Source organism: Lepidochelys kempii, chromosome 5 (genome assembly GCF_965140265.1).
Source record: "Lepidochelys kempii isolate rLepKem1 chromosome 5, rLepKem1.hap2, whole genome shotgun sequence".
NCBI classification, from domain to species: domain Eukaryota; kingdom Metazoa; phylum Chordata; order Testudines; family Cheloniidae; genus Lepidochelys; species Lepidochelys kempii.
The window spans coordinates 88,749,342-88,774,093 of record NC_133260.1 but is presented as its reverse complement, the minus strand read 5'-3'; the positions used below and the strand labels follow the sequence as shown (position 1 = coordinate 88,774,093).

The following is a 24,752-nucleotide window of genomic DNA, read 5'->3' as shown; positions in this document are numbered from 1 at the left end:
TTCACTTTCCTTCATAATTGCAGTGTCCAGCCTACTTCTCTAGTTTACTTTCACAACTCCTCTGTGATGGATGCATCTATTAAAAGGGACATGTTAAAAGCCTAGTTAGGGCACTTTTTTGCCTGTAGTTCCCATCAGCTGAAGAAATTGACTTGAAGCAGCGAGGGGAAATTCCCAAGGTGACCTGCTACAAATGGAAATCAAAGTTAAGTATCAGCAAGTATTATTCTCAGCTGTGAGACTGGGGTGCAATGGTGACATGATCCTGAAAATGAATTGAGATCTGTGTTCCTGGCCAATATTCCTATGTCACCTCACTAAATTTAGCCCCGGCAGTTTGTTTCATATCAGTTACTCTGAAATTACTCATGCAAACATTCTAAACAAAGGACGCTATGACAGGGCAGAATCTTAATACAGTTCTTGAATGGCAGCTCTGTGCTAAACAGAGGTTGCACAACATCTTAAGTATTTACAAAGTGGGATATAGTGTTTGTTTATTACTCAGTGGAAAGAGTGGGCCTTCCAGGATAATACCTGAGAACAGAGTAGATTTATTATTTGACTGGCTCTTAGTTTTCATAGACAGCATGGAACTATCACGATTAATGGGGACTGGATTTACATTGGTGATGGAAAACATGTTTCGTAGATGTTCAGCACATGACACTACTCCATGCTTCCTAATCTTTGGAGAAATTTTAGGTGAGAAAGCAGAGAATATTACTGAGTCAAACCATTCTAGAGAGCTATTCTACACTGAGCTACTTGTTTTTCTTTAGTGTAGAATCTTCTAGGTCCCAATGACCAATGTCCTAAAATATTTCTGACCAAAGCAAGAATCAAGAATCCTTCCCCCATTGCCCAGGAGATTATTCTATGCCAATTTCAATTCTCTTTTAGTTCTATCCAGAATAGGGTGACCAGACAGCAAGTGTGAAAAATCGGGACGGGGGCGGAGGGTAATAGGAGCCTATATAAGAAAAAGACCCCAAAATCGTGACTGTCCTTATAAAATTGGGACAGCTGGTCACCCCAAATCCAGAAGCACTCCTCACATTTCACCATCCCCTCAAAATGATCTGGAAAACAAGAGATCTTTAGGGGAGATTCTCCCACCTCATGAAAAATAGGGGAGTGGATTTTAATATTACTTGCTATAGTTGGTTCTCTTTTTTTGCATATTATCTTTCAATTCAAGGAATTACTGGCATCATGTGGATTCTACAAGAAGTTCAACTGTTTTTAGGTGGAAATTTCTTTACTGAGGGTGTGAAACAGGGACAGGTCTACTGTATGGTAATCTTGAAGATTTCATATACTTGAGATTATTTGTTGAATAATATTAGTATATATATTTAGCACTGTCCAAGACACACAAATAATTGTTTAATTCTTCCCAGAGGTCCCCTTTATGATGCTTATTCACTCATCTAATCTAATCAAGCAGCACCTTGGTATTCAGTGCTGTACAAAGAAAGTACTTCAACCTTAATATTGGGACCAAAGATACTGAATCTAAATCCTTCCTGTGCCATCAGTTGCTTAGGGCACAAATAAGGCTCTGCCATCCACTGTTGCCAACCCTCATGATTTTGTCTTAACTTGGGGGGGGGTGGAGGGAGAGAAAAGGGGTAGGCGTGTGTCGGGGCTTCTGATACCAATGTATGTTCAATGTTGAGTTGGAAAAAGCTTCTTCACAATCTTAAATGAGAAGGAAAGAATTTGGGAAATCAGACTCTACAAGGAGTTGACTGAACTGTGCACCTTTTAACACTATGGGGGAGTTACAAATTCTTCCCTCTACCCTCAGAAATAGTCAGTGAAACAGTGGAGACACAGCAGGTGTCAGTATCAGAGTGGATCACATGATTATAATCTCAGCTACACAGGAAGAGTGTAATCAGACTCTAAGAAGGGCAATAGAGAGAGCACAAGTGTTAAACTTGATGATGTCTCCAGTGATGGCTGGTGAACTTTGGGGCAAGTGGGGCCTGCATAGGATTTTTTCTCCATTCAGCTTCCTTCCTCTCCTTCCCACCAGTGATGCTGAGCAGCTGAGACCTCCCCCACACCTCCCTGTCTACATCCTGGGCCCTCTGTTCTCCCCCCATTACATCCTGTAAGCAGGTCAAGTCAGGGCACAGCTCGAATAACTGGGACTGGTACGGACGTGGCCATCAACAGGGCCAACCCAGCACAGCATGCTGCAGGGGCTCTGGAGAGGAAAAGCACCCAGGGTTCTGGGGCAGGACAGAGCTGCTTGTGGCTTCATGAAGGAGGTTCTTGCAGTGAAGAACTACTCCTCATATCCCTCCACTCCCAGGCTGCTGTTCATGCTGCCGCTGGTCGAGGTCATCAGTGCTGGCCACAGCTGGATTTGTGGCACTGAACTCACGGCTCAAGCCACAAATTGCAGTGACTGTACAGAACTCTAACAGCCCTGTGTAGATCCCGCTGGTCTGCTCTCTGGGTATCTTTTAGAGCAGGCCAGCAGGGCTATACAGGGCAGTTTGAGTGCTGTTCTGTCCAGGGCCGGCTCCAGCGTTTTTGCCTCCCAAAGCAGCAAAAAAAACAAAACAAAACAAAAAACCTTGCCACCGAACACAGAGGCAGAGAGATGGTGCGGCCACCGAATTGTAGCCGGTGACCAAAGAAGAGTCGCGTCCCCGCTGCCGAATTGCTGCTGAGCGCGAAACGCGCGGTGACGGAGCAGACGCTGAATTCCCGCCGCCGCCGAGGGCGGATTACCTCCCCAGAGCCCGATGTCCTGCTGCCCCCTTACATTTGCCACTCCAGGCACCTGCTTGGTTCGCTGGTGCCTGGAGCCGGCCCTGGTTCTGTAGCCTGGGGCAGTGAATCTAGCACCCCAAACCCCTCTCACTGCACAGTCTATGAATGTGTCACATGGAGGTGGAGAAGAACTCCTACAGGCACGTGAATGACAAACTCAGAAAATGTATAGCAGGCTGCTTTAGACTTGCTGTGTTCATGACTCATATTTAGTGATACACAGAGACCTATATCTAGGTGTGCTTTTGCATATATTTTGGGGGGGGACATGGTGTCCTAATGCCCTCTATTCATGAGCCGCCACTGGTTTTCTCCTCAAAATATCCAGTTCATGGAGAAGGAAGTTGAGTTTATAGGACTGTGTTGGAAAGTCCTGGTCCACTCTGTACTACCAAAATCTGCAGAATCACTGCAACTGCCTTTTAAGGGCAGCAAGTTAAAAAATAGATTGGAGCAAACCTCTGAGAGTTTAGGGCTCGGTATTACAATTGTCATGGGTACCTAGTCAAGTATGGTGACAATTCTGAAGAGGCAGGAAACAAAACAAAACAAAACAAACAAAAAACCAAACCACACCAAGACAGCTGCTTTCTCAAGATACCAATGATGCTACATATCAGGTCACAATTGTACCCTTTGGTATATTTCCTTTATGAATGGTTTCATGTCTTTACCAATTATATGCTGTAAGGGATGGCATGATAGTACTTTAGAGGACAGGTTGTGCCATTTGTTTTAGTTCTGAGGTAAACTGTGAGGAGTGAGAAGTCTAATGGCCTGGAGAGGTGTGAAGCATTTGATAAATATTTCCCTTTGACAGTTTCCCTTCTCCCCAGAGGTGGCCACATATATGGAGGCACATGCATGAACTTATGGCAACAGATGTCTAGTTTGCTAGGACATGCTATGTTTGACTGAGTGACCTATAAAAAGAGTTAGCATGAAGCTGTAGAATAAACTTCAGTGTTAGCTATAAACAAACCTCACCAAAGTGCTTGTAATTGCTTTGTTAGAAGGATGGCCCAGGCCTCCATCATAGTGGGGGTGGAGGAGCATTTTCTTTTATCTACACTTCTAAACAGCTGGAGACAGATAAGAGCGGAGACGCTTTTGGGCTAGGCAAAGAGTCTGACTATGTGCTTTCCTTTGTCCCTTGCTGCTTTCAGTTTTCAGTCCTTCTATTTGTATTTTAGTGTGTGTGGAAAACTGTATGTGGAACAGCTACCACATATCTTTTTTTTTCTTAAGGAATTAAGGACTCCGTTGCTTCATTTTAAACTGAAATCTTGATCTGTTCCATGGAAGTATCCAAGAAGAGAAAACTAGCCTCATTATTCTCTAGTAACCCACTGACATGCAATGTCTGGAGCACTGAAACAAAGGGAAGGAAAATGGCTTTCAAAATATAGCTATCACTTGAATGCTATGCCTTACCTAGTCTGGTAGATCCAAATAGGTCTTCAAGAGCTCATCTTCAACATTTCCAGTTCCTTAGAATATAAGGGCAGGAGATGGAGGGGGCAGGCATTTTTAAACCATTTTTTAAATGGTGAATCTATGTTCTTTGTCAACTCTTCCTGCCAAATGAGGTTAAATGATCAGATCTTTGCATTTAGAGTGAGCTAGTGATTTCCACTGATGTTAATGGGAAACACTTACCTCTCTGGTCCTAATCAGCAATTCTGGAATGCTGCGTAGCTAGAACTTTCTATTGGTCTAATTCTATCAGGCCCCAACAGCCCAATAATATACAGTTCCATCAGGGTTAGTACACATAGACTTACATACTCCTGCGTCTCATGTCTGTTTGGCTGCCATATGCCTTACTTATGTTACACCATTTAAGACTGTGATTTTGGATGTTTTATATAGTAGATGTACTCTAATTATATTTACTGTGCACTTACACACATTTTGTATTTGTCTTCAAATGTACAGTATATTTCAATTACCCCACAAGTTATATAATCTATAATACACTGAACAAGTATGCTCTATATCAAACTTGAAAACTTTTCCATGGGGCATGCATAGTTTGATCTGCGTGTTTGATACAGAATCCAAATCACCAAGAACTCCAATTTATAACACAATGAATAATTTTTTTCCAAAACAATGTATCCATTTTGGTGTAAATTTTGCCCCATCTTTGTGGTTGCAGTGGTTCCTGGTGGCAGGATGGTGGTTTCATAGGACAAGGGGAGTGGAAAAGACCTGTGCCCTGAGCATCTTGTAGAGCTCAGCTTCATGGGTGATTCCTTGCTTGATCACAGGCATGTAAGGTTTAGATTGAGATAAGCCAGGGGATTTGCTGCTTTGTGGATCTTCAGGCCCTTAACCCTGCCAACACTAGAGGGGGCACTCTATGGCTGAGAATGCTACTTCTTACATTAGGAGTAGGGAGTTTAATGGCGAGCATCACCTCACTAAAGTGACAGGTTTCAGAGTAACAGCCATGTTAGTCTGTCTTTGCAAAAAGAAAAGGAGTACTTGTGGCACCTTAGAGACTAACCAATTTATTTGAGCATAAGCTTTCGTGAGCTACAGCTCACTAGTGGCTTCCTTGGAGCTCTGCAGCTTTTTTGAGGGAAGGAAACAGACTCCACCTTCCCAGAGAATGCTTGGTCAGGGCACTGGTGTGTGGATTTGTCCCTTAGAGAATGGATGTCTTACTTGAATTTGCTTTCTCAGAAAGAGACCTCCATCTCTCTGTGCAGCCTACCCACATCTCCATTGCTGGAGTGGAGAAGAGTATAGGCTGTACACGTGCCACTCATGTAGGTGTGTTGGGAGTGGGCAGAAGGGTGGGGAATGAGCAGAGAGCCTTGGATCTGGCTTGTCAATATAGGGTGGCTGGAGGAATTAATCTGCTAGTTGGGGGCAGTAGCATTTTATTACCTCTGGGATTGCAACTGCTTACACAGGGCTGCATCTCAAGGCACAATCAACTCCTAAGTGCTCACTGGTGGTGGGGCAACACATTTCCAGAGAGCTGCTCAGATTGAATCCCAAGAGCAGCAATTAGTCACAGGAAATGCCACAGCCACTTTCCAACTTTCTCCTGTCCTTTTTTAAAGACCGTGAAATAAGGTTTGAATTAAAAAGTACAAGAGGGATCCTTTCAAATAATATTTGTTTTATTTTTTTAAATAAAATGTTAAATATATACAAAGGAAATAATAGCTATAAATTTCCAATGCTTAAGGCATAGAAATCTTTCCATAGAACATCAGGGGGTTTCTTCCACTGGAAGAGTGAATACTTCAAAACTAGAGAACTGCTTAAATCAGACCCTGATAGAAGTAGTAATAAGAATTAATACATAGCATTCATACAGTTTAGTGCTTTTCATAATCTAAGCTCTTTACTAATGTTAGCTAATTAATCCATGTCCCTTTCAGGCAGATAAGTAAATCGAGGTATCTTTAGGTTAAAGAGGAAAATCCGAGGTAGAGTACATTTCACCTCTTGTCTTTTAGTCTGTTAGAAAAATGGTTTTGTCAATGGGCAAAACTCTGATTCAAAGCGAGGGGATTTCAGTCCTAAATAAATATTCTTTCATATAGCCAGTCTCAAAGCTGCTGATGGAGCCGGCTGCAGAGCAATGCGAAGAAGCAGAGGAGGAGAATGAGAGAGCAGATTGTTTGCTGTGATCTCGGGCCACTAGAACGTAACCGGAGGAGTTCCTCCTCCTCTTCCATTTTTAGATCTGAGAAAATAATAATAATTAAGAAGAAAAGTTAACATGGGAGTGAAATAGGAATGATTTCAACAGACTTTGAAATGTCCTCCCAACATCTTTGCAGGTACTTAAGTTAAAGCTGTCAGATGTGAAAGCCGATCAAAAAGTCTATTCTCAGAGGAGAGATGTGAATGGATGCCATCAAGGAGCGTTTGAGACGCAACTGATAGCACTTATCAGCTCTTGCAGGCATTAATCTCAGCATAATCAAAAGTAAATACCAAGCACTGGCAAAGATGTTAGCAAGTGGCATGCACTCATTCTTTATGTTGACTGTTAACCCTTTCCTCAAGGGAAAAAAGCCTTCCTTCTATAGCCATTAACACACAAAGCAGAAAATAACTGAGTAATTCAGCCCTAAAAATTCTGCACACTAGTTCTTATACAGCACTTTAAACCAATCTTCAAAACACTTTACAAGTCTATGGCCTGGTCTAATCTAGAAAATTAGGTTGGCATAACTACTTTGCTCAGGGGTGTGAAAAATCCACACCCCATAATTGTGTAGTTTGATGGCCAAAGTCCCCATGTAGACAGCATTAGGTCAACCTAGCTACCACCTCTTGGGGAGTTCGATTAACTACGCTGACAGGAGAATTCCTCCCAGAATAAGGGCTAGTCTACACTGGCAGAGCTTTAACATGGCTTGCTGTGGTCTCCCAGCGCTCTAAAAAAACCCCACCTCCATGAGGGGCGTAGCTCCCAGCACTGGAAGCAGGTCTCCCAGCGCTGGTGCGCTGTCTACACTGGTGCTGTACAGCGCTGAAACTTGCTGTGCTGGGGGGAGGGGTGTTTTTTCACACCCCTAAGCAAGAAAGTTGCAGCGCTGTAAATTGCCACTGTAGACAAGCCCTAAGTTGTATCTACTCTGAAGCGCTAGTGAGGTGCTGCTATAGCGTTTTAAGTGTAGACATACCCTAAGAGTACTCTCATGATTAAGACACAAATTAAAGTGGTATTCATCCACCCCTAGGTTCCCATTCTGACTCTACCACCTGCTTCCTATGGGATCTTGTGCATGCCTCTTAACTTCTTGATGCCTTAGTTTCCTCCTGTATAAAATATGAATAATATAGTCTATCCCTGCCCCAAAGAGTTGAGGTGAAGCTTGTAACATGTAGTGAGATCCTCTGACAAAAGGCTCTAAGTAAGTGTAAAGACTTTATTTGTATTATATGTTGGTAACCATTTTCAAGAAGGTTCTAAACTTTCTGACCCAGCAAATTGTATGCATGTAATTTACACATATGAATAGTCCCATTGACTTAAGTGTTTGAAAAATAGGCCAACTAATTTAACCTCTTTAATTTTTAATTGAAATGGGGGAAATAATTCCCTACTGTACAGGAGTGTTCTCATGCTTTATTAACTAACATTTGCAAAGTACTTTGAGATCTGTGGATGAGATGCTTTAGAAGTGCAAATGTAGAAGTACCCTTACATCAATGTGTTCTCAAAAGTAGACCAGGCCACTGAATAAGTTTCATGTTCTCTGAAAATGCAAATTCTGCAGGAAATAATGTTGTCAGGTGGCTACTAAAAAGCCCCATTTATTCCCCACTAGTGAAATAACCATCTCCTTACCACAGTTGTCTTGCGTTATTTCCGAAAGACAGTGCAGAATCCCATAGCCACATCGACAGAATCGACAACCCTTTTGTACCCAGACTCCATGGGCAACGCTGCCACAGTTGCTGTCAATGACAAGAGAAAGGTTTTGCATTTCCCTACTTGTCTTCAATAATAACCTGGAGGATCTCTGCCATCCTCTTTGCTTTCTTACCTATTCTGCTCATCATGCTCACAATATCTGCCAGTGAAGTGTTTTGGGCATGCACAGAAACTGCCCAGGATACAGGTTCCTCCATTTTGACAACAATGTCTGTTCAGTTTTTTACCTAAAAGACAATGTTCCACAGTTTACTAAGAAACAGGAACACTTTGAACCAACCTCCTTTCTCATTTGTTCTTTCAGTCTCTGTAGCTGCCAAAGGATCTTCGGGTTGTCTAGTGTTATTGGCCTTAGGGGCAATAAAATTAGCTGCCTGTTAGGAATGTTTGTTCAGTTAAGCTGAGTTTGTTTAGTTAAGGATTAAAAGCAAACTACTAGGGATTACAGGATGGTCAAGAAGCAACTCCTGACAACGTCTACAGAAGAAGTCTGTGTGGAACTGAAATATTTCACTTTGACAGAGGCAGATTTCAGTCACACTTATAAATCAGGGTTGTTCTTTAGCACTGTCACTCAGCTTTACTCTGCCATGCAACAGAAACGAATGAGATCTGACTGGGTTGGATTCTCTCACCCAGAACTTTGTGATGAGATGAGAAGCAAAAATCTGCAGTTGTTTTTGGGTGTTACTGTTTGTTTACAGACAGTCACTCTTAAATGAAAATGATTAAAATTTCAATTTAAAGAGAATTTTTAACCATAACCATAAAACAGAAAATCATTTAAAAAACAGTTCGTCTAGTGCACATCTCATTTGTAAGACCAACTTTTGCACTTATTGTCTTTATCCTTGACAGTGGTTTTGTAGATGGAAGAAACCTAGTTCAACCTTAATTTTCTATGCCCACTTTAAAAATAGTAATACACAGGGATTTCTAAATTGTCCAGTTTAAGCGATCAGAATCCAGCCTAGTTAGCGCTTAGGAGCACAGTCTGCAAAGGGTTATTTACGGTGAATGAATGCTTATGAAGACACCTTGCAAATGGTTAATATAGCAATATTACAGCACCGCGCACACATGATGGTATATAAATGTAACCTACTATCTGTAAGCCCAGTGAAAGGTACAAAAGTCCTCGAACTCTGTTGCTTGCTGCTCTCATCACTCCGATTCATGTCATTAAACATATTTAGAGTAGTGCCTTGATTTTTTGGCTGTTGCTTTTGGGCTGTTGCATGCACATTTTCTCCATCACTTTTATGCGCCTCTTTTTCACGGCCTTGGAAAGGTAGTGAAATCGGCAGGGGAGGGAAAGAACAGGTTGAAATGAGCAACACACATTATATATTCAGGAAAACTAGCAAACTAAAAGAGATGGGAAAAATGAAGCTCCCCTTACCGTTTCCATAATGAATGACTTGCAAGGCCAGACTCACAGTGAAAAGAATTCTACAAAAATCAAAAAAGATGAAATCAGTTTATGGACATAAAAATTATGAAGCACATTGTTGACAACTGAAATGAATTATTATTAAAAATATACAGAGGCTGATCGGCTACAGGTAGTGTAATACCAATAATTCAAATTAGCACACCACAAAATAAACTTGTCAATGAAAACAACTGTGTAGGTATAAATCTAGTTTCCCTTCATAATACCACAGATTCCTACTTGTTTTCAAGTTGCTATGTACAGTTGTTGAGTACAGCTGGGCTATTAGTCAGGTAACCCATTACAAAAGCACGGAAGACCAAAGTAGGCATTTAATCTTCATTTGAACTGAAGTTCACAAATACATTGTTTCAACTGTTACTCTTGTTTAAAAGTGTCTGCTCTGAATGATATAAAGAGAGTTGGACTCAAATCAAATGATTCCCAGATTGTAGAAAGTAATTGGCAGGCAGATCTCCTTACCGAACATGCTGTCCCCGGTACATTGTCCGTCACTCTGCAATTCTAGTGTGATTCTCAGCAGCTTGACTAGATGCACGATTCCAAGGTAGATCAGTCTAGGCTGTTACATGCAGCAATCTTCATACCATACACTGTGACTGCTCCATCAAGAGACAGGATAAAGAGCAGAGAAGAGAAAACGGAGGAAACTTTTCCTTTTATCTCCAGACCATAGCAATATAGAGGAGACATAGTTCCCAGCTCTGCAGCTTGTAGATCCTCACTGAGGTAGTGACAGACAGTCAGTTATCATTTCTCTGAGTTTGCTCGTCCACCCCACCCCTAACTCACACACAGCTTGCTGGAGGTGGAGCAAAAAGTGCTATTTACGTCAGTTTCTGTTTGCACGCAGTGAATTGGGGGATCAGGTCATTGGATGCCTAAAGTTCAGTACCTAAATCCATTTTTAGGACTTCAGTAAAGATCATGATTTTCAAAAAGACGGAGCACCCACTTTAGGCATACAAGTTTAGAGTGTGTGGGCCTCAATGTATGATGTGATTTAATTCAATTCGTTGGCTTCTATAACATGAGTTATTGGGCACTGACAGAGGCTGGAAACTAAATTTAATGGTGTGATCCTCTATCGCAAATCCTATATATCGCTGATCATGTAACTTATGTTAACACAAGTTATCACATAACATTATCCTTTTAATTTAATCTATAAATATAGGGGTTCCTTCATTTTACGAACACAGTCAGTGAAATTCTACCCTGTTGAAGAGACAGCTACAGAAAAGAAACACATTCTGGTGAATCTTTGTGCTCTTTAAGGGCAGAAGTATATATGTGTGTATATATATAATTTTCATATTACATGTGGATCTATATTCAAACTTTTTTATGCCTACTATGTCCCTCCTTGCTTGCTCCTAAATTGGTCTCTTCATAATTTCTTTATTAGATGTAACTGACTAGCATAACTATAACAAGACAATATGAGGAAGTAATATTTGTCTGAAACATTATGGTTCAAATAGCTCTGACATCATGCAGTGTAATTTATTTTTGACTCCTGCACCCAAAGTTCTCCAGAGAGTTCACAAATCCATATATTGTCAATGAGAGTTAAGTTTTGCATTTGGAGCCTTAATTTTGATGAAAAATTTGTAACACTCATGTAGCCATCCACCTAAACAATGGCTATGCATTGGGGGAGCATCAAGGGCATCACTATTAATTCCAATGACAGGTTTCAGAGTAGCAGCCGTGTTAGTCTGTATCTGCAAAAAGAAAGGAGTACTTGTGGCACCTTAGAGACTAACCAATTCATTCCAATGTCAACTGTAAATTGAACTTAGTAAATTGCCTACAGAGCTCTCTCTCTTTCCGATACCATAATCAAGATATAATTTTGCTTGCTCTAAACATCATGGGTAAACCACATTTATGGAGATGCCATCACAGGATACGAAGAACACACTGATCTGGCAGATGATGGATCCAATTCCCTGTTTCCTTGAAAAGTCAAATACAACTGTGCAAAGACAATGGAAGGTGGTTGTAAAACTACCACTTTAGAATCACTTATCACGGGTGCAAATGACTACCCAAAGTGCAAGCAGGGGAGAATCAGGCTCCATACATTTTGCAGTGACCACCAGTCAGTTACGCAATTTATTCTCATTGTGTGCAGTGTGGATAAGGGAAGAAAATGTAACCCTACTGTTCATTTAGCAAAACCTGAGGTTGACCTCAACCAGCAACACTGAAGTAAAAAAACTACCCATGTCTTTTCTTCACTAGAATTTACATTGAGATAGCTAACGATGTAAAAACACACCTTTTTTGTAGCAAAGCCTTAGATACCACCTGCTGGCTAAACTGGACCAAAGTTCAACCTTTTCCTCAGTGCAGAGGCAGGACTTTTAGCTCAGTTTTAGTTGCCTGTATTCTAATTTAGGTGTGTTACCACTTTTCGCTAAATCAGCATTAACCACTTTCGTTCCAGAGCACAGACTTGCACCAAAATAACCCAGTCTGTTGTAATTAACTCTTTGCCATTTGGGTGCAAGTTTGTGTGTAGACCAGCCAGCACTGTAAATCCAGAGTAACTCAGAGCATAATTTGATCCAATTGTATGGTGTGGGTATACCAATGACATAGAATCTAGAATTTAGACTTTTATTTTTATCGTGACTGTGTCTATTTAAATAATGTCAGAAAAACAGAATCCTTACCTGAGTTAATAGTATCTTAGATTAGACTGGAATAACTTTTAAAATCTAGTTTACTCTTTCACAATTTTTGCTGTCTGCTCCTTTTGGATCCAGCTCGGAAAAGCACTTAAGCCTGGGCTCAAGTCCAACTCTTTTCAGGACAGCACTTAAGCACTTAAGCACGTACTTAGGTTTAGCCATTTGCTTAATCCTATTGACCTTAAATTAAGTACATGCTCAAGTACATGCTCAGGGATGCTTCCCTGAATCTGGGCCGTAATGTGTTTCAGGCAGCTTGGGCAAGGTAATTAAACTAGGCAGTGTCAGGTTTGCATGTACTAACAGTGTTTGGTTTTTAACGCTGCTGAGGAATATTTCAATAAAGTGTTTTCCCAATGTTTGTTTTTAAATCAAACTCATTAAATTCCTTTGATTCTAATTGAATCTCCAATTCCATGCCTTATTTTCCATAAGAGTAAAATGAGGATACTGTTTTGAGTTCAAGAAGTAAAGCACTAGATAAATGCTTTTAATAATTTATTATTATTATTATTAGATGAAACATTCTACATGCCAGTGTCCCTTTAGTTTGAAACCTTTAGAAAATAAAGCTAACTGCCACACTATCACTCAAGACCCAGTTTACTGCTTTTCTCCCTCACCACAGATGGAAGCCAGAAAATGTAAACATGGCAAAATAAACATGGAGACCGAATACTTACCGGTAATAGTTTTTTTAGTAAATGTAACCCCGATTCAAATGTCAGTGATGTCGCACTACTTTTTTGGTATCAAGACCCCCGTTTTATACGAGAGGTAACTTTAAAAAGGGGATGCTTGTAAAGAAATATAGATGCATCTTCACACTTTGTGCCATTTGTTTAAGATCTGAAGTCAGCCCTAAGGAGTGAAAGATTTGATGGCCCAGAGAGCTGTAAATCAATTGATAAATGAGGACTTGTGGCACCTTAGAGACTAACAAATTTATTTGAGCATAAGCTTTTGTGACCTACAGCTCACTTCATCGGAAAGCTTATGTTCACTTCACGAAAGCTTATGCTCAAATAAATTTGTTAGTCTCTAAGGTGCCACAAGTCCTCCTTTTCTTTTTGCGGATACAGACTAACATGGCTGCTACTCTGAAACCAAGAATTGATAAATGTTTCTCACCATGTTACCTTATTCCTTTCTTTCTTCTCACTGCAGTCACACAGAAAGGGCACATGTATGGACTGAGGCCACAGACATAGCTAGGATGCCACTTTTGCCTTATGGAGAGGAGTTTGGCATGAAACTGCCTCCAATGTTTGTTGTCAACAAAATCTACCAGAAAGCAATTGCTTATGCACAAGAATCTGAGAGAAACCCATCATGAGAGCAAGCCCACCACCTCCTATCAGCTGTAAACAAGATAAGAATGGAGACAGGAGGAACTGGTCCTAACAGTTTCAATCAAGCTCTATCTCTGCTAGAGAGTTTTTTGATGGTTAAACATTAGTTAGGTGTTTCTAGTACAGTTTGTTATGGGAGGGGTTCAGTGAGCCTCCACTTACCTACCTGGTTTATGTAGATGAGTTCAGCAGCATGTCCACACAAAATTATTTTATCAGGGCACAGGACAAAGCCTTTCCTTTCAGAAATTAATATATCAGTGCATGTGGGTCTCCCAAGGTACCTATCTCACAATTCCCAGCACAGGTCCCTAATGTATAAGCAGCAGGTTATTCTGGAAGATTAAGGACCCTCCACTTTCTGCATTAACCTCTAGTATAGAGCACATCCCAAAGGAATTGAGGCATCTTGCATAGTTGTTCTGACAGCTGTCCTAGCTTCAACAAATCTATTGGCACCTGAGGAAGCCATTGTCAGGATATCAGCAGAGAATGAGGTGGGACAGAAGGCAGGAACTGGAGAATTCAGGTATCACTAACTGCCTGGACTCCATGCTGGGAATATTGACTCAGCTCAGGAGTAAGGAGATTTTAGACTAGGGATGTTGCCAATATAAGAACATAAGAATGGCCAGATTGGGTCAGACCAATGATCCATCTAGCCCGGTATCCTGTCTTCCGACAGCGGCCAATGCCAGGTGCTTCAGAGCTTTTGAACAGAACAGGCAATCATCGAGTGATCCCCTGTCAGCCGCTCCCAGCTTCTGGCAAACAGAGGCTAGAGACACTCAGAGCATGGTATTCCTATCAGTTCCTGATTTAGGTCCAACTAAAGTGTCTGCTGGGTAGGGTGATTTACAGGCTTGAATTCCACTTTAGGGTTAGGACCAGATCTGCTGGTAGAACAGGGTCAAGTTGGCGAGCTAGGATAAGAAGTAATGGAAAACAATTACCTCTTGGGGGAATACTCATTTGAGATTGAGAAATCCACGATGCAAGTTGCATGGCAATACATAGAGTCCTCAATGTGTATCTGATGAAAGTGCAAAATATCTAAGATCACTCTGAAACCCAGCTGGAGATGAATCAAACTGCACATGGGCTATTAATAGCATAGTTACCAAGGGTTGCATTGGAAAGGAAGACTAGTATTTTTCTAGCTAGAGGCTTTTTTAGCTACAGCTGCTTCTACAACTTTCAAGAGCAGCCCAGGGTCTAATAATTTCTGTATTGTAGGAGGTGTCTGTTTGTTCACTTTACAGCTTACAAGTGTTCAATCAAATGTTCTAGTTACATCTATTCTCTACCTCCCCAAACCAAAAGCTGGTCAAAATTGCTCTTCTGTCCCAAGGGATCTCTCATGTGGGGTACCATAGGGATCTGTCTTTTTCACCCGTTCTGCTCAATATGAAGCAGTTAAGGAATTTAGGACTCTTCTACATACAAACTTGCAATGGTTTAATGACAGTAGTTAAATTAAACCAGTAAAACGCTTGTGTGGATGCTCTTACTTCAGTTTGAGTGGCATATTTTAGTTTAGCTTAACCCTATTTCAAACTGATTTAACCTAAACTGAACTAATCCAGTCTTAAAGCAAAATAAGATCCCCCAGGCAGGGGATTGCACCCATTTAACTAAATGTATTTAAATTCACGCCATTAAGTAAACTGGTGCAATTCTCCTTACAGACAAGACCTTTTTTGGAATACATGGGTTATGGTATATTCCCTGTGCATGTGATAATCTACTCTATATTTTCATCCCATTGGACCTGACTGATGCAATGGAGTGAATAACCCAGTGTCTCTCTAGAGAGACAAGATGGGTGACATAATATCTTTTATTGGACCCACTTCTCTCTGTGTCTTTCTGAGATCAGGATATGGATGAAAGGTAGTCCAAGCTAGGCTGAGGTGATATTACTGTGCTGGGGAAACAACTATAACAACTAGTGAGGAAACACCAGGGGGAATCCTTGCCCTCCTTGGAAGTGGTGTGAGGAGAGGATGGGGAGTTCTGCTCTAAATGATGGCTAGATCTGCCCTTGCAATGACTCTATTTCTTACTGCCTGCCCATGCACACATAGAGTGAAATCAGTTTAGTAACAAATATTCTACGTTATCTGGGGGGGTCTTCTTTTATCTAAGTCTACTGTTTGGTCTCAAATTGAGTAGGCTGAAAAATGCTATATATTTTCCATGAAAAATTTTGAATGAAACAAAAGATGTCGATTTCTGTTTTAAAAAAATGTATGGTTTTTTTGAGTTTTTCCCCTTGCCTTTCCCCTGTTTTCTACTGGAAAAACTCTGTGTGTGTATGTGTATGTGTGTGTGTGTGGTGGGGGAACGGTACAGAAAAAAGAATGGGCAGAAGGAGGAACCAAAAAAAAAAACCCTTAACAAAACCTGAAATGTTTGGTTTGTAAAAAACATGTTTTCATTTTTTTCTAGAAAAACAAGAAAATTTTGACCAAAATGAAAATATCCCATTAATTTTGTTTTGACTGAAAAACCATTTTCCATTACAAAAATGCTTTGATGAAAATCTTTTTGCGGCTCTAGTCTCAATCAGTAGGAGGTGGGACAGCAACAGGTTATGGACTTTTGGTCACATTCCTGGTCCAACTCATTGCCACACCACTTATCTGTATCTTATCTTATCCTCCTCCATCACCATTCTACCAGGTGACTCTCTAATGTCCTGCATCATGGGAGGCTGAGTGGGTGCCTTAGGCTCAATAATGGCCTGAAAAGGAGTGGGAGTGTCATCCTAGTGATCTGTTGTTGTCCTGTGCCTTATTGAACTCCCCTTTATGGTTTTTCATTTTATTCTGGCACTGCATTAATGCTAAATTCATTCTGACACTGTGGGTATCACAGTGGGTCTTCACTGCAGAGTTAAGTTGGGCTCTTAATTGGGAGTTTCCCCTAACTCTCCTCTGGTCCACACACACAAATCTTCTTACCCAAGATTGGTGGTGTTTTCAGTCTGAGCTAGCTAGCTTGTGTGGAGCTATTGGCTAAAACTGGAGTGACCTTTTCACTCTGACTGGGAAACAACGCACTTAGCAGTGAGGATGCAGGATAACCACTGCAGGTGTTGATAGTCTTCCAGTGCTTTCCCACAGCTCCTTCCCCTCCATATGCCCAGAAGGACAGAAACATTCTCCCATAATTCACTTGGGAAGAATCATAAAGCAGCTTACCTTACTACAGCTCAAAAACATCTTGGATATGCTCCCAGAAGTCCTAGCAACACAAGAGGGTGAGTGTGGCACCAGTGAAGACACAGTAACTTGTGTATGGCTTTGTATTTGGCTGTTCACCCAAGTTAACTCTGCATGGAAGGCATACTCTGAAATATTTGGTGTACACTAAGTTGTTCTGAATGGCAAAGTTCAGTTCTGAATAGATTGTCTCATTAGCAGATCCTAGTGAGGACTGGGGGCTGGCATTCTTCTTAGGCCAGCTGTCAGCATGGTCCTAGAACATCTTTGTTAGGAAATAATGGTTTCAAATCCAAAAGCACTAGGTGGCCTGGTACAACAATGCAGCAATATCACAGAAGTGGAAGTTGATGATGAGATAGGTACTAAGTAGTCGAAGTAAGTTCAAAGAACAGACAACAGAATTCTTGTAGGATCACCACATGGCACCCTGGGAAGATGCACAGATTGCTGAGGAACCCTTATCAGGAGTGGTCACTGAAGGGGTGAGCAAGAGAACAATGGGTTTGTGCTGGGAGGATCTGTTGAATTGGTGCAGTTGTAATGCATTTGGGTTCTGTTCCACATTAGTGCAGCAACTGTCTGAACTAAAGCTGTGTGGGCAGAGGTGCTGTCAAAACTTGTTCACATCATACTGGTATACTTCTAGCAATAGCTGGAATGTCTGTGCAGTTCTTGGGAACACATTTATGTGTTGACCTGGAAGCCAAAATTTCAGAAGTTGCTCCTTTTAGCATCTGAATCTGAGCTCTTAAAAATGGAGCACCCCATATCAAAAGCCAGTTTTGAAAGTTTGTGGCCTAAGTCCTGCCCAGGTGCATGAACTGGCAGTGACTATGCAAAAAATCATCCAGTGCAGATGGAACTAAAAAAGCCAGAAGTAAAGCCAAAAGCATGATCTGGAAATAAAGCAGTTGTTTCAAGTAGTTAAAGCAGACCTAGGACTACAGAATGAATAGAATTGTCTCTCTTTCAGCAATGGGTCACTTCAATGTGCTTGAATGTTGTAAATTGACAAGAAGATTAAAGGGGTGGAACAGAAAAGCAACAAAGATCTTTGGAAGAGCTATATAGATAGAATCAGGTTCTTAGGGAAAGCTGTTCAAACTCAGAATAACACGTTAAAGCTTAACTTGGGAATTATCCTTTTGAAATTACTTTTCCTTTTTTTGGCTAGAGGGATTACAAATTTAAGTGATCAGTGTTGTTTTAATCATTTGTTTGTTGAGATTAGTGAGGAACAGCAAGCTTTTAATTGTGTTTGCGCTTAAATGGTTACATGGTATGCTTGAAACCTTCTGACATGACATTCCAACCAGCTTTGAGTAAATGTAGTCTGCTTATAGACTGAATAGACTCTAATTTCAAAAGACTATACCAACCTCCATCTTCTTCAGGGAAAATGGAGGGGATGAAGGGGAGGGAAAAACCCTGAATCCTGGGGGGAGTGAAATAAAAAAACTTATACTGGTACATAACTTTACTCACCTGAATAGACCCACTGAAGTCAATGCAACTGGATTCACTCAGGTAGACACCCATATACTTGACTTATGTGGGGCTCCATACAGGCCTATGGGTCTAGCCATGCTGAGCCTTATGGTACAAAGGGCTTCCTGCAGTTGCATAGGGGATCCCTCATGTGGATCAGTTTGCATTGCCTTCACTGGGACTATTCATATGAATAAAGTTACTCACATGTTTAAGGCCCAGACCCTCAAAGGTATTTAGGTGCCTAACTCCCATTAAAATCAATAGGAGTTAGATGCCTTTTAGGATATGGGTGTAAATGATTAAAGGATCAGGCCCTTACCTTATATGCCTTCTTATGACAGTTAATTAAATAGCCTTCACCTACTGTTTGTTGAAATATGCCTGGTTAATTCCTTCTCTTACAGAATCCGAGTGGCTGTGAATTGTAAGACATTCCCTTCTTAAGTATGGCTCTGTAACACGCTAAAGAAATATTGCATAGTGCTTGTAGGTATCAAAACAACCGCCAAGAAGGCAATTAATTTAAAACACGTTTAATGGTATTTGTTTTTGTGCTCTTTGCACAGACGCACTCTAAAAACCAAAACATCTACAGTAACCAGAAAAGGAAATGATTGAAATGGTGTACCTCTAGCCCTAAAAGGCACTTAATCACACTGATACAGGAACCAGCTGCCAGGGGATGAATTCCTTTAGGGAGTTAGGCTAAAGTCAAGGAGGTAAAAATACTTTGCGTGGGAAAAATAGCTACGTTATGTATATTATATTCACAGAAAATTAAGCCAACATGTTCACCAGTTCATACCATGTGATTTTGTGCCTCTGAACATTTCCGTATTTGACACATTGGGGCCCTGAATGAACCGTTTGCTAAACTCTAAAATCTATTTTAAAATACACAAATTGCGCAGATCAGCTCCCAAAAGTCTCTCTGGTCAGTGTTTAACCACAAGATGGGAACTAGGAGGTCCTAAGTTCTACTGCCACCTGTGACACTGACAGGACTTTATAATACTTCGTAATTATATGACATTTTACAAACATCGTTTATTAAGTTGCATTGCAATATCAAGACTGGTACATTTCTTACTCATGGGAAGAGCTTACAGAGAGGTTAAAGAAAATAGCATAAGAGAGAGAAAATAACCAAAGAGGAAACAGAGAAAAGGGGTGGGGGTGAGGGAGAAGAGATGAAAACAAGGCTAAATTCATCTGGTTAAAGAGTAGGCCAGACCTTCAGCTGCTATAAACTGGCATGCCTCCATTGAAGTCGGTGATGCTAGCTGAAGATCTTGTACAAATCTCTGCCTTTTTAGGAAAAGAATTCAGGCAAAAGTGTCAGGAAAGGCAAAATCATCTGTAAGCAGAGACAGGGTGGGCTCCACCCTGACATCTGGTGGTGAGGTGTGGCAAGTTGTGGAAAAGAACTTCAGGGGCTGATCTCATTTGCATAGGCACACCCACCCTGCCTAGAATGAGGCCATAACTGCCCAAATCGTCACTTTGGCTGCTGTGGGATCCCCAGTGTCTCTGTTATTGGGGCGGGAAGAATAAATTGTTAGTACCCTGATTATGGGAACTGTGCTTGGAACTGTACTTGGCCTTTTTGTTATGATGGAGGACTCACCATCAACTGAGTAGCACTCACTAGGCAAGGGACATGGGTTCCAAAACTCTGTGAATTGAGAGAGACTTGAGACAGGTATTAGTGCCTGGTGGTGTAGGCCCCTTTTGTGAGGGCCTGAAGCACCAATTGCACCTCTGTCTCTCTCCACTGTGGAATGTCAGAGCTAATTTTGGGTCTATTAAGAGTTTTGTTACAGGTATTGTGCTGAATTCACTTCAGCCTTATAGTGCACCAGCACGAAGGCTCCCACTACTATGAGCTGAAATCACTGAGAGCTGAAATCACTGAGCACTGTGTCAAGTAGGGGGGAGCCGGAAGTTCTAGTGTGCAGTGGAGCCGGTCGTGAGACAGCAGTGTGTTCGTGAGACGGCGAGCTGAGCGGAGCCGGTCGTGAGACAGCAGTGTGTTCGTGAGACGGCGAGCTGAGCGGAGCCGGTCGTGAGACAGCGGTGTGTTCGTGAGACGGCGAGCTGAGCGGAGCCGGTCGTGAGACAGCGGTGTGTTCGTGAGACGGCGAGCTGTCCGGAGCCGGTCGTGAGACAGCGGTGTGTTCGTGAGACGGCGAGCTGTCTGGAGCCGGTCGTGAGACAGCGGTGTGTTCGTGAGACGGCGAGCTGAGCGGAGCCGGTCGTGAGACAGTGAGCTGTGCAGAGCGGAGCCGGTCGTGGTGGAGCGGAGCAGAGCCCTGTGGGGCAGTCAGCTTCAGGACACGTAAGGTGCCCCTTACCTCTTTCCCCCACACCCAGGCACATTTTAGCCAGATTGGGGAGTAACACTCTGCAGGTGAACTTTTGAACTCCGGGGCTGGACTTTTTTTGGACTTTGGGCGATTAGTGGATTGCTGGACTCAAGAGATGTTTGGGTTCTGGGACTCAAGAGCCTGAGGGAAAGGATGTGGCCCAAATTTTCTGGGGTGGGTCAGTGTTCATGGTTTGGTTAATGAACACTAGTTGTGGTGTTTCCCCAATTTAATGCTGATGTTGTTTGCCTCATGTTATTAAAGATTCTCTACTACACCAAGACTCTGTGCTTGCGAGAGGGGAAGTATTGCCTCCTTGAGGCGCCCAGGGGGTGTGTAAGATTTTCCCAGGTCACTGGGTGGGGGCTCGAGCCAGTTTTGCATTTGCTTTAATGAGAGGGAACCCCTGTGTATTGAACCCGGCCCTTGCTGCTATCAACTTGGCCTGGCAGAAGGGTTACATTTGACTCGGGTTCAAAGAGGTCTGCTATCTTTTGTCCTCGCCTCACAAAAATATCACGACTTGTCCCATTAGCAATCAGTATAGTCACCTCTTCCTGGGCTTCAGCAGGTAGGGTTATGACTCCACTAAGAACCAGCACTCCTTCAGGGAGCCCTCCCTCAGTTGGCTGCTCCACCACTGCTAATGTTCTCTTATTGCCTTTCAGGCAGGTACTCATGACAATCACCTCCTTTTCTGTCATTGCAGACACCACTAAGGGGACCGGGCCTGCGTACCTCAGTGCTCCCACCGGCAAATCAGGCATCACTCTTTTTGCGTCCTCAATTTTTCTGTAGGCTGCAGCACAATGTGTGTGTATCACCAAGGTATTCAGGTATTGGTCCCCTGCTCGCTGTCTGCAGTAATCTGCAAGTACCTTAAAGAGGCTGGAGTTGGTCCCTATCAGCACGGACACATCAGAGACACCTTTAGGGTCAGGGCATATTAAAGCTGCAGTGTCCACCTCCTGTCTTACCCCAGCGATCTCTTCTGGGAATTCCAGGTGTACAATGACATACCCCTGATACGGGTATTCATCCATGCTGAGACCACACAGGCCAAGCCCTGTCAAGGGCTGTATAGGCAGATGCATAAGCATCTGCTGGTAGAAAGACTGGAATATGATAGTCACTTGGGATCCCGTGTCAAGCACTGCTCTACATTCTGTCCCTTCAACCTTTACAGTGACCTCAGCTCGAGGTCCTATCAATCCTGGTGGGATTCGGGTGGCATGGTTCTTCGCAGGGGAGCCTCCAAACCCTGCAGGCCTAGGCGGCTCCCTTCCCAGGCCCTGGGGCCGTTTCCCGACTTTCCCCAGGTGGTCCTCAGCTTTTGGTATACTAGCGGGGGATTCTCTGCATTCTGACACCTGGCAGCAATGTGCCCATCCTGGCCACACCGGTAGCAGAAGAAGGATTGCCCTTTCCCGTGTTGCCGGGGTGGGGCAGAGGTTCTAAATGTAGTCTTCTGGACCGTGGTAACAGGGGGTTCCTTGTACGCTGAAGTCTTTGCTGAATCGATGGTATTCTCTAGTTCAGCCACTTTCTGTGTCAGGACCTGCACTCGTTGGGTAAGTTCCTCTTGAGGATTCACCATCAGCGCCTTGGGCGCTCGTATGGATGTTGTGGCAGTTGCCTGGGGTGGCTGAACCTCCCAAACCTCACCAGCTGCCTGCCTCTCTTCCTCCTCTCGGACCTCTTTTATCAGTCGAGAGTAACCCGGTGGATTGTCTTGGCGCTCCCTTAATCGAAGGTGGAGAAGGATTGGGTTCTGATATTGAATTCCCCTCACAATCTGAGCCAATCTAGTCCGGTCCATTTGCTCAACCGCTACTGCTCCCCTCATGATGGCTCTCTGTAATAATTTCTCCAACCTCTGTATGTAGGCAGAAACTTTCTCTCCCTTTTGTTGCCTGGCATTGAGGAACTTGCAATAAACATCCTCTGAGCCCTCGGTTCTCCCGAAGGCATGATCAAGGGCCTCTAGGCAGTCCTTTACCTTGACCCCAGGGTTACTGAGCTTCAGGGTGCGAATCACATCTAGGGCTGGCCCCCTGAGGCACTCTACTAGTCGCCTTCTCTTTTCAGCATCAGGTACTGCCCACTCCTGCAGCATTTCAGTGGTGTGTTCCAGCCAGGGTTCAAATGCTTCCTCCCCGGGTATTGGGGTGGGACCCCCAGAAAACAGCCTCAGTTTACGATAGGGGCTTGACTCAGGGTGGGGTGGCACGACCTTCTCTAATGCTTGCCCCAAAGCCTTCACCCACTCATCAGGTGATGGAGCAGCCTCCCGGGTTGGGACTCCTGGGTCAAGGCCCAACAGACCCGGCATATCAGCCAAGGTCTTCCCCTCTCTCCCCAAAAAGGCTGACATTTTCTTTAAAAACTCCACTTCAGATGCAGGAGCCGGTGAGGGCTGGCTCCCAGTAGTTATTACCTTCCACTCACCATCTTCCACTGCTATCGTGCCTGGAACCTGTAGAGGGTCCACAGCCGACGGCAGCTCACACAGTACAGCAAAATCTCCATCCTCCCTCACAAATATGCGCCCACGCATTTTACACTTACTCAGGTACTCAGTGGATGCCCTTAAGGTAGGCTCTATTGAGCCTTCATCGAATGCCTCCGGCACCCCGGTCACCAGGACACAGTTCCTAGGGTTAATATTCATCCCCTTGCACCAATCCTCTAGCAAATGTAGGGCCATTATACAAACTGTAATTTCTTTCCCAAATATAACAGATCAAAACAACAACAACCAGATTCTGGGTTCTCCCAATTTAATGACTCACCTAAGATGTGCTTGCGAGGGGTACTGACCCAGTCTCGATCCCGGACGAGCCCCCACAAATGTAACCCTTCTGCCAGGCCAAGTTGATAGCAGCAAGGGCCGGGTTCAATACACAGGGGTTCCCTCTCATTAAAGCAAATGCAAAACTGGCTCGAGCCCCCACCCAGTGACCTGGGAAAATCTTACACACCCCCTGGGCGCCTCAAGGAGGCAATACTTCCCCTCTCGCAAGCACAGAGTCTTGGTGTAGTAGAGAATCTTTAATAACATGAGGCAAACAACATCAGCATTAAATTGGGGAAACACCACAACTAGTGTTCATTAACCAAACCATGAACACTGACCCACCCCAGAAAATTTGGGCCACATCCTTTCCCTCAGGCTCTTGAGTCCCAGAACCCAAACGTCTCTTGAGTCCAGCAATCCACTAATCGCCCAAAGTCCAAAAAAAGTCCAGCCCCGGAGTTCAAAAGTTCACCTGCAGAGTGTTACTCCCCAATCTGGCTAAAATGTGCCTGGGTGTGGGGGAAAGAGGTAAGGGGCACCTTACGTGTCCTGAAGCTGACTGCCCCACAGGGCTCTGCTCCGCTCCACCACGACCGGCTCCGCTCTGCACAGCTCACCGTCTCACGACCGGCTCCGCTCAGCTCGCCGTCTCACGAACACACCGCTGTCTCACGACCGGCTCCAGACAGCTCGCCGTCTCACGAACACACCGCTGTCTCACGACCGGCTCCGGACAGCTCGCCGTCTCACGAACACACCGCTGTCTCACGACCGGCTCCGCTCAGCTCGCCGTCTCACGAACACACCGCTGTCTCACGACCGGCTCCGCTCAGCTCGCCGTCTCACGAACACACTGCTGTCTCACGACCGGCTCCGCTCAGCTCGCCGTCTCACGAACACACTGCTGTCTCACGACCGGCTCCACTGCACACTAGAACTTCCGGCTCCCCCCTACTTGACACAGTGCTCAGTGATTTCAGCTCTCAGTGATTTCAGCTCATAGTAGTGGGAGCCTTCGTGCTGGTGCACTATAAGGCTGAAGTGAATTCAGCACAATACCTGTAACAAAACTCTTAATAGACCCAAAATTAGCTCTGACATTCCACAGTGGAGAGAGACAGAGGTGCAATTGGTGCTTCAGGCCCTCACAAA

General features: G+C 43.4%; 2 protein-coding genes across 2 annotated transcripts in view; one reads left to right on the top strand and one right to left on the bottom strand.

The window, feature by feature from the left end:
- Nucleotides 1-24,752, top strand: part of LRRC2 (leucine rich repeat containing 2) — a 284,223-nt gene that overhangs the window by 129,745 nt on the left and 129,726 nt on the right. Inside the window, exons 2-3 of the mRNA XM_073344941.1 lie at nucleotides 20,261-20,775; nucleotides 21,513-21,616. The gene's annotated coding sequence lies outside the window, so the exon portion shown is untranslated. The remainder of the gene's footprint in view (nucleotides 1-20,260; nucleotides 20,776-21,512; nucleotides 21,617-24,752) is intronic.
- Nucleotides 5,992-10,301, bottom strand: LOC140912084 (cryptic protein-like). The gene is made up of 6 exons (XM_073346235.1): nucleotides 10,125-10,301; nucleotides 9,609-9,658; nucleotides 9,312-9,488; nucleotides 8,319-8,433; nucleotides 8,120-8,229; nucleotides 5,992-6,502 (listed from the first exon to the last, which is right to left on the bottom strand). Exons 1-6 carry the CDS (start codon nucleotides 10,145-10,147, stop codon nucleotides 6,366-6,368), a joined length of 612 nt encoding a protein of 203 aa, XP_073202336.1. The 5' UTR covers nucleotides 10,148-10,301; the 3' UTR covers nucleotides 5,992-6,365.

Coding starts and splice junctions, on each gene's coding strand:
- LOC140912084 (XM_073346235.1), bottom strand. CDS start 10,147: ATGTACCGGGGACAGCATGTTCG. Junction 8,434..9,311: donor TTTCACTGGGCTTACAGATA/GTAGGTTACATT, acceptor ATTGTCTTTTAG/GTAAAAAACTGAACAGACAT. Junction 8,230..8,318: donor GAGCATGATGAGCAGAATAG/GTAAGAAAGCAA, acceptor TGTCATTGACAG/CAACTGTGGCAGCGTTGCCC.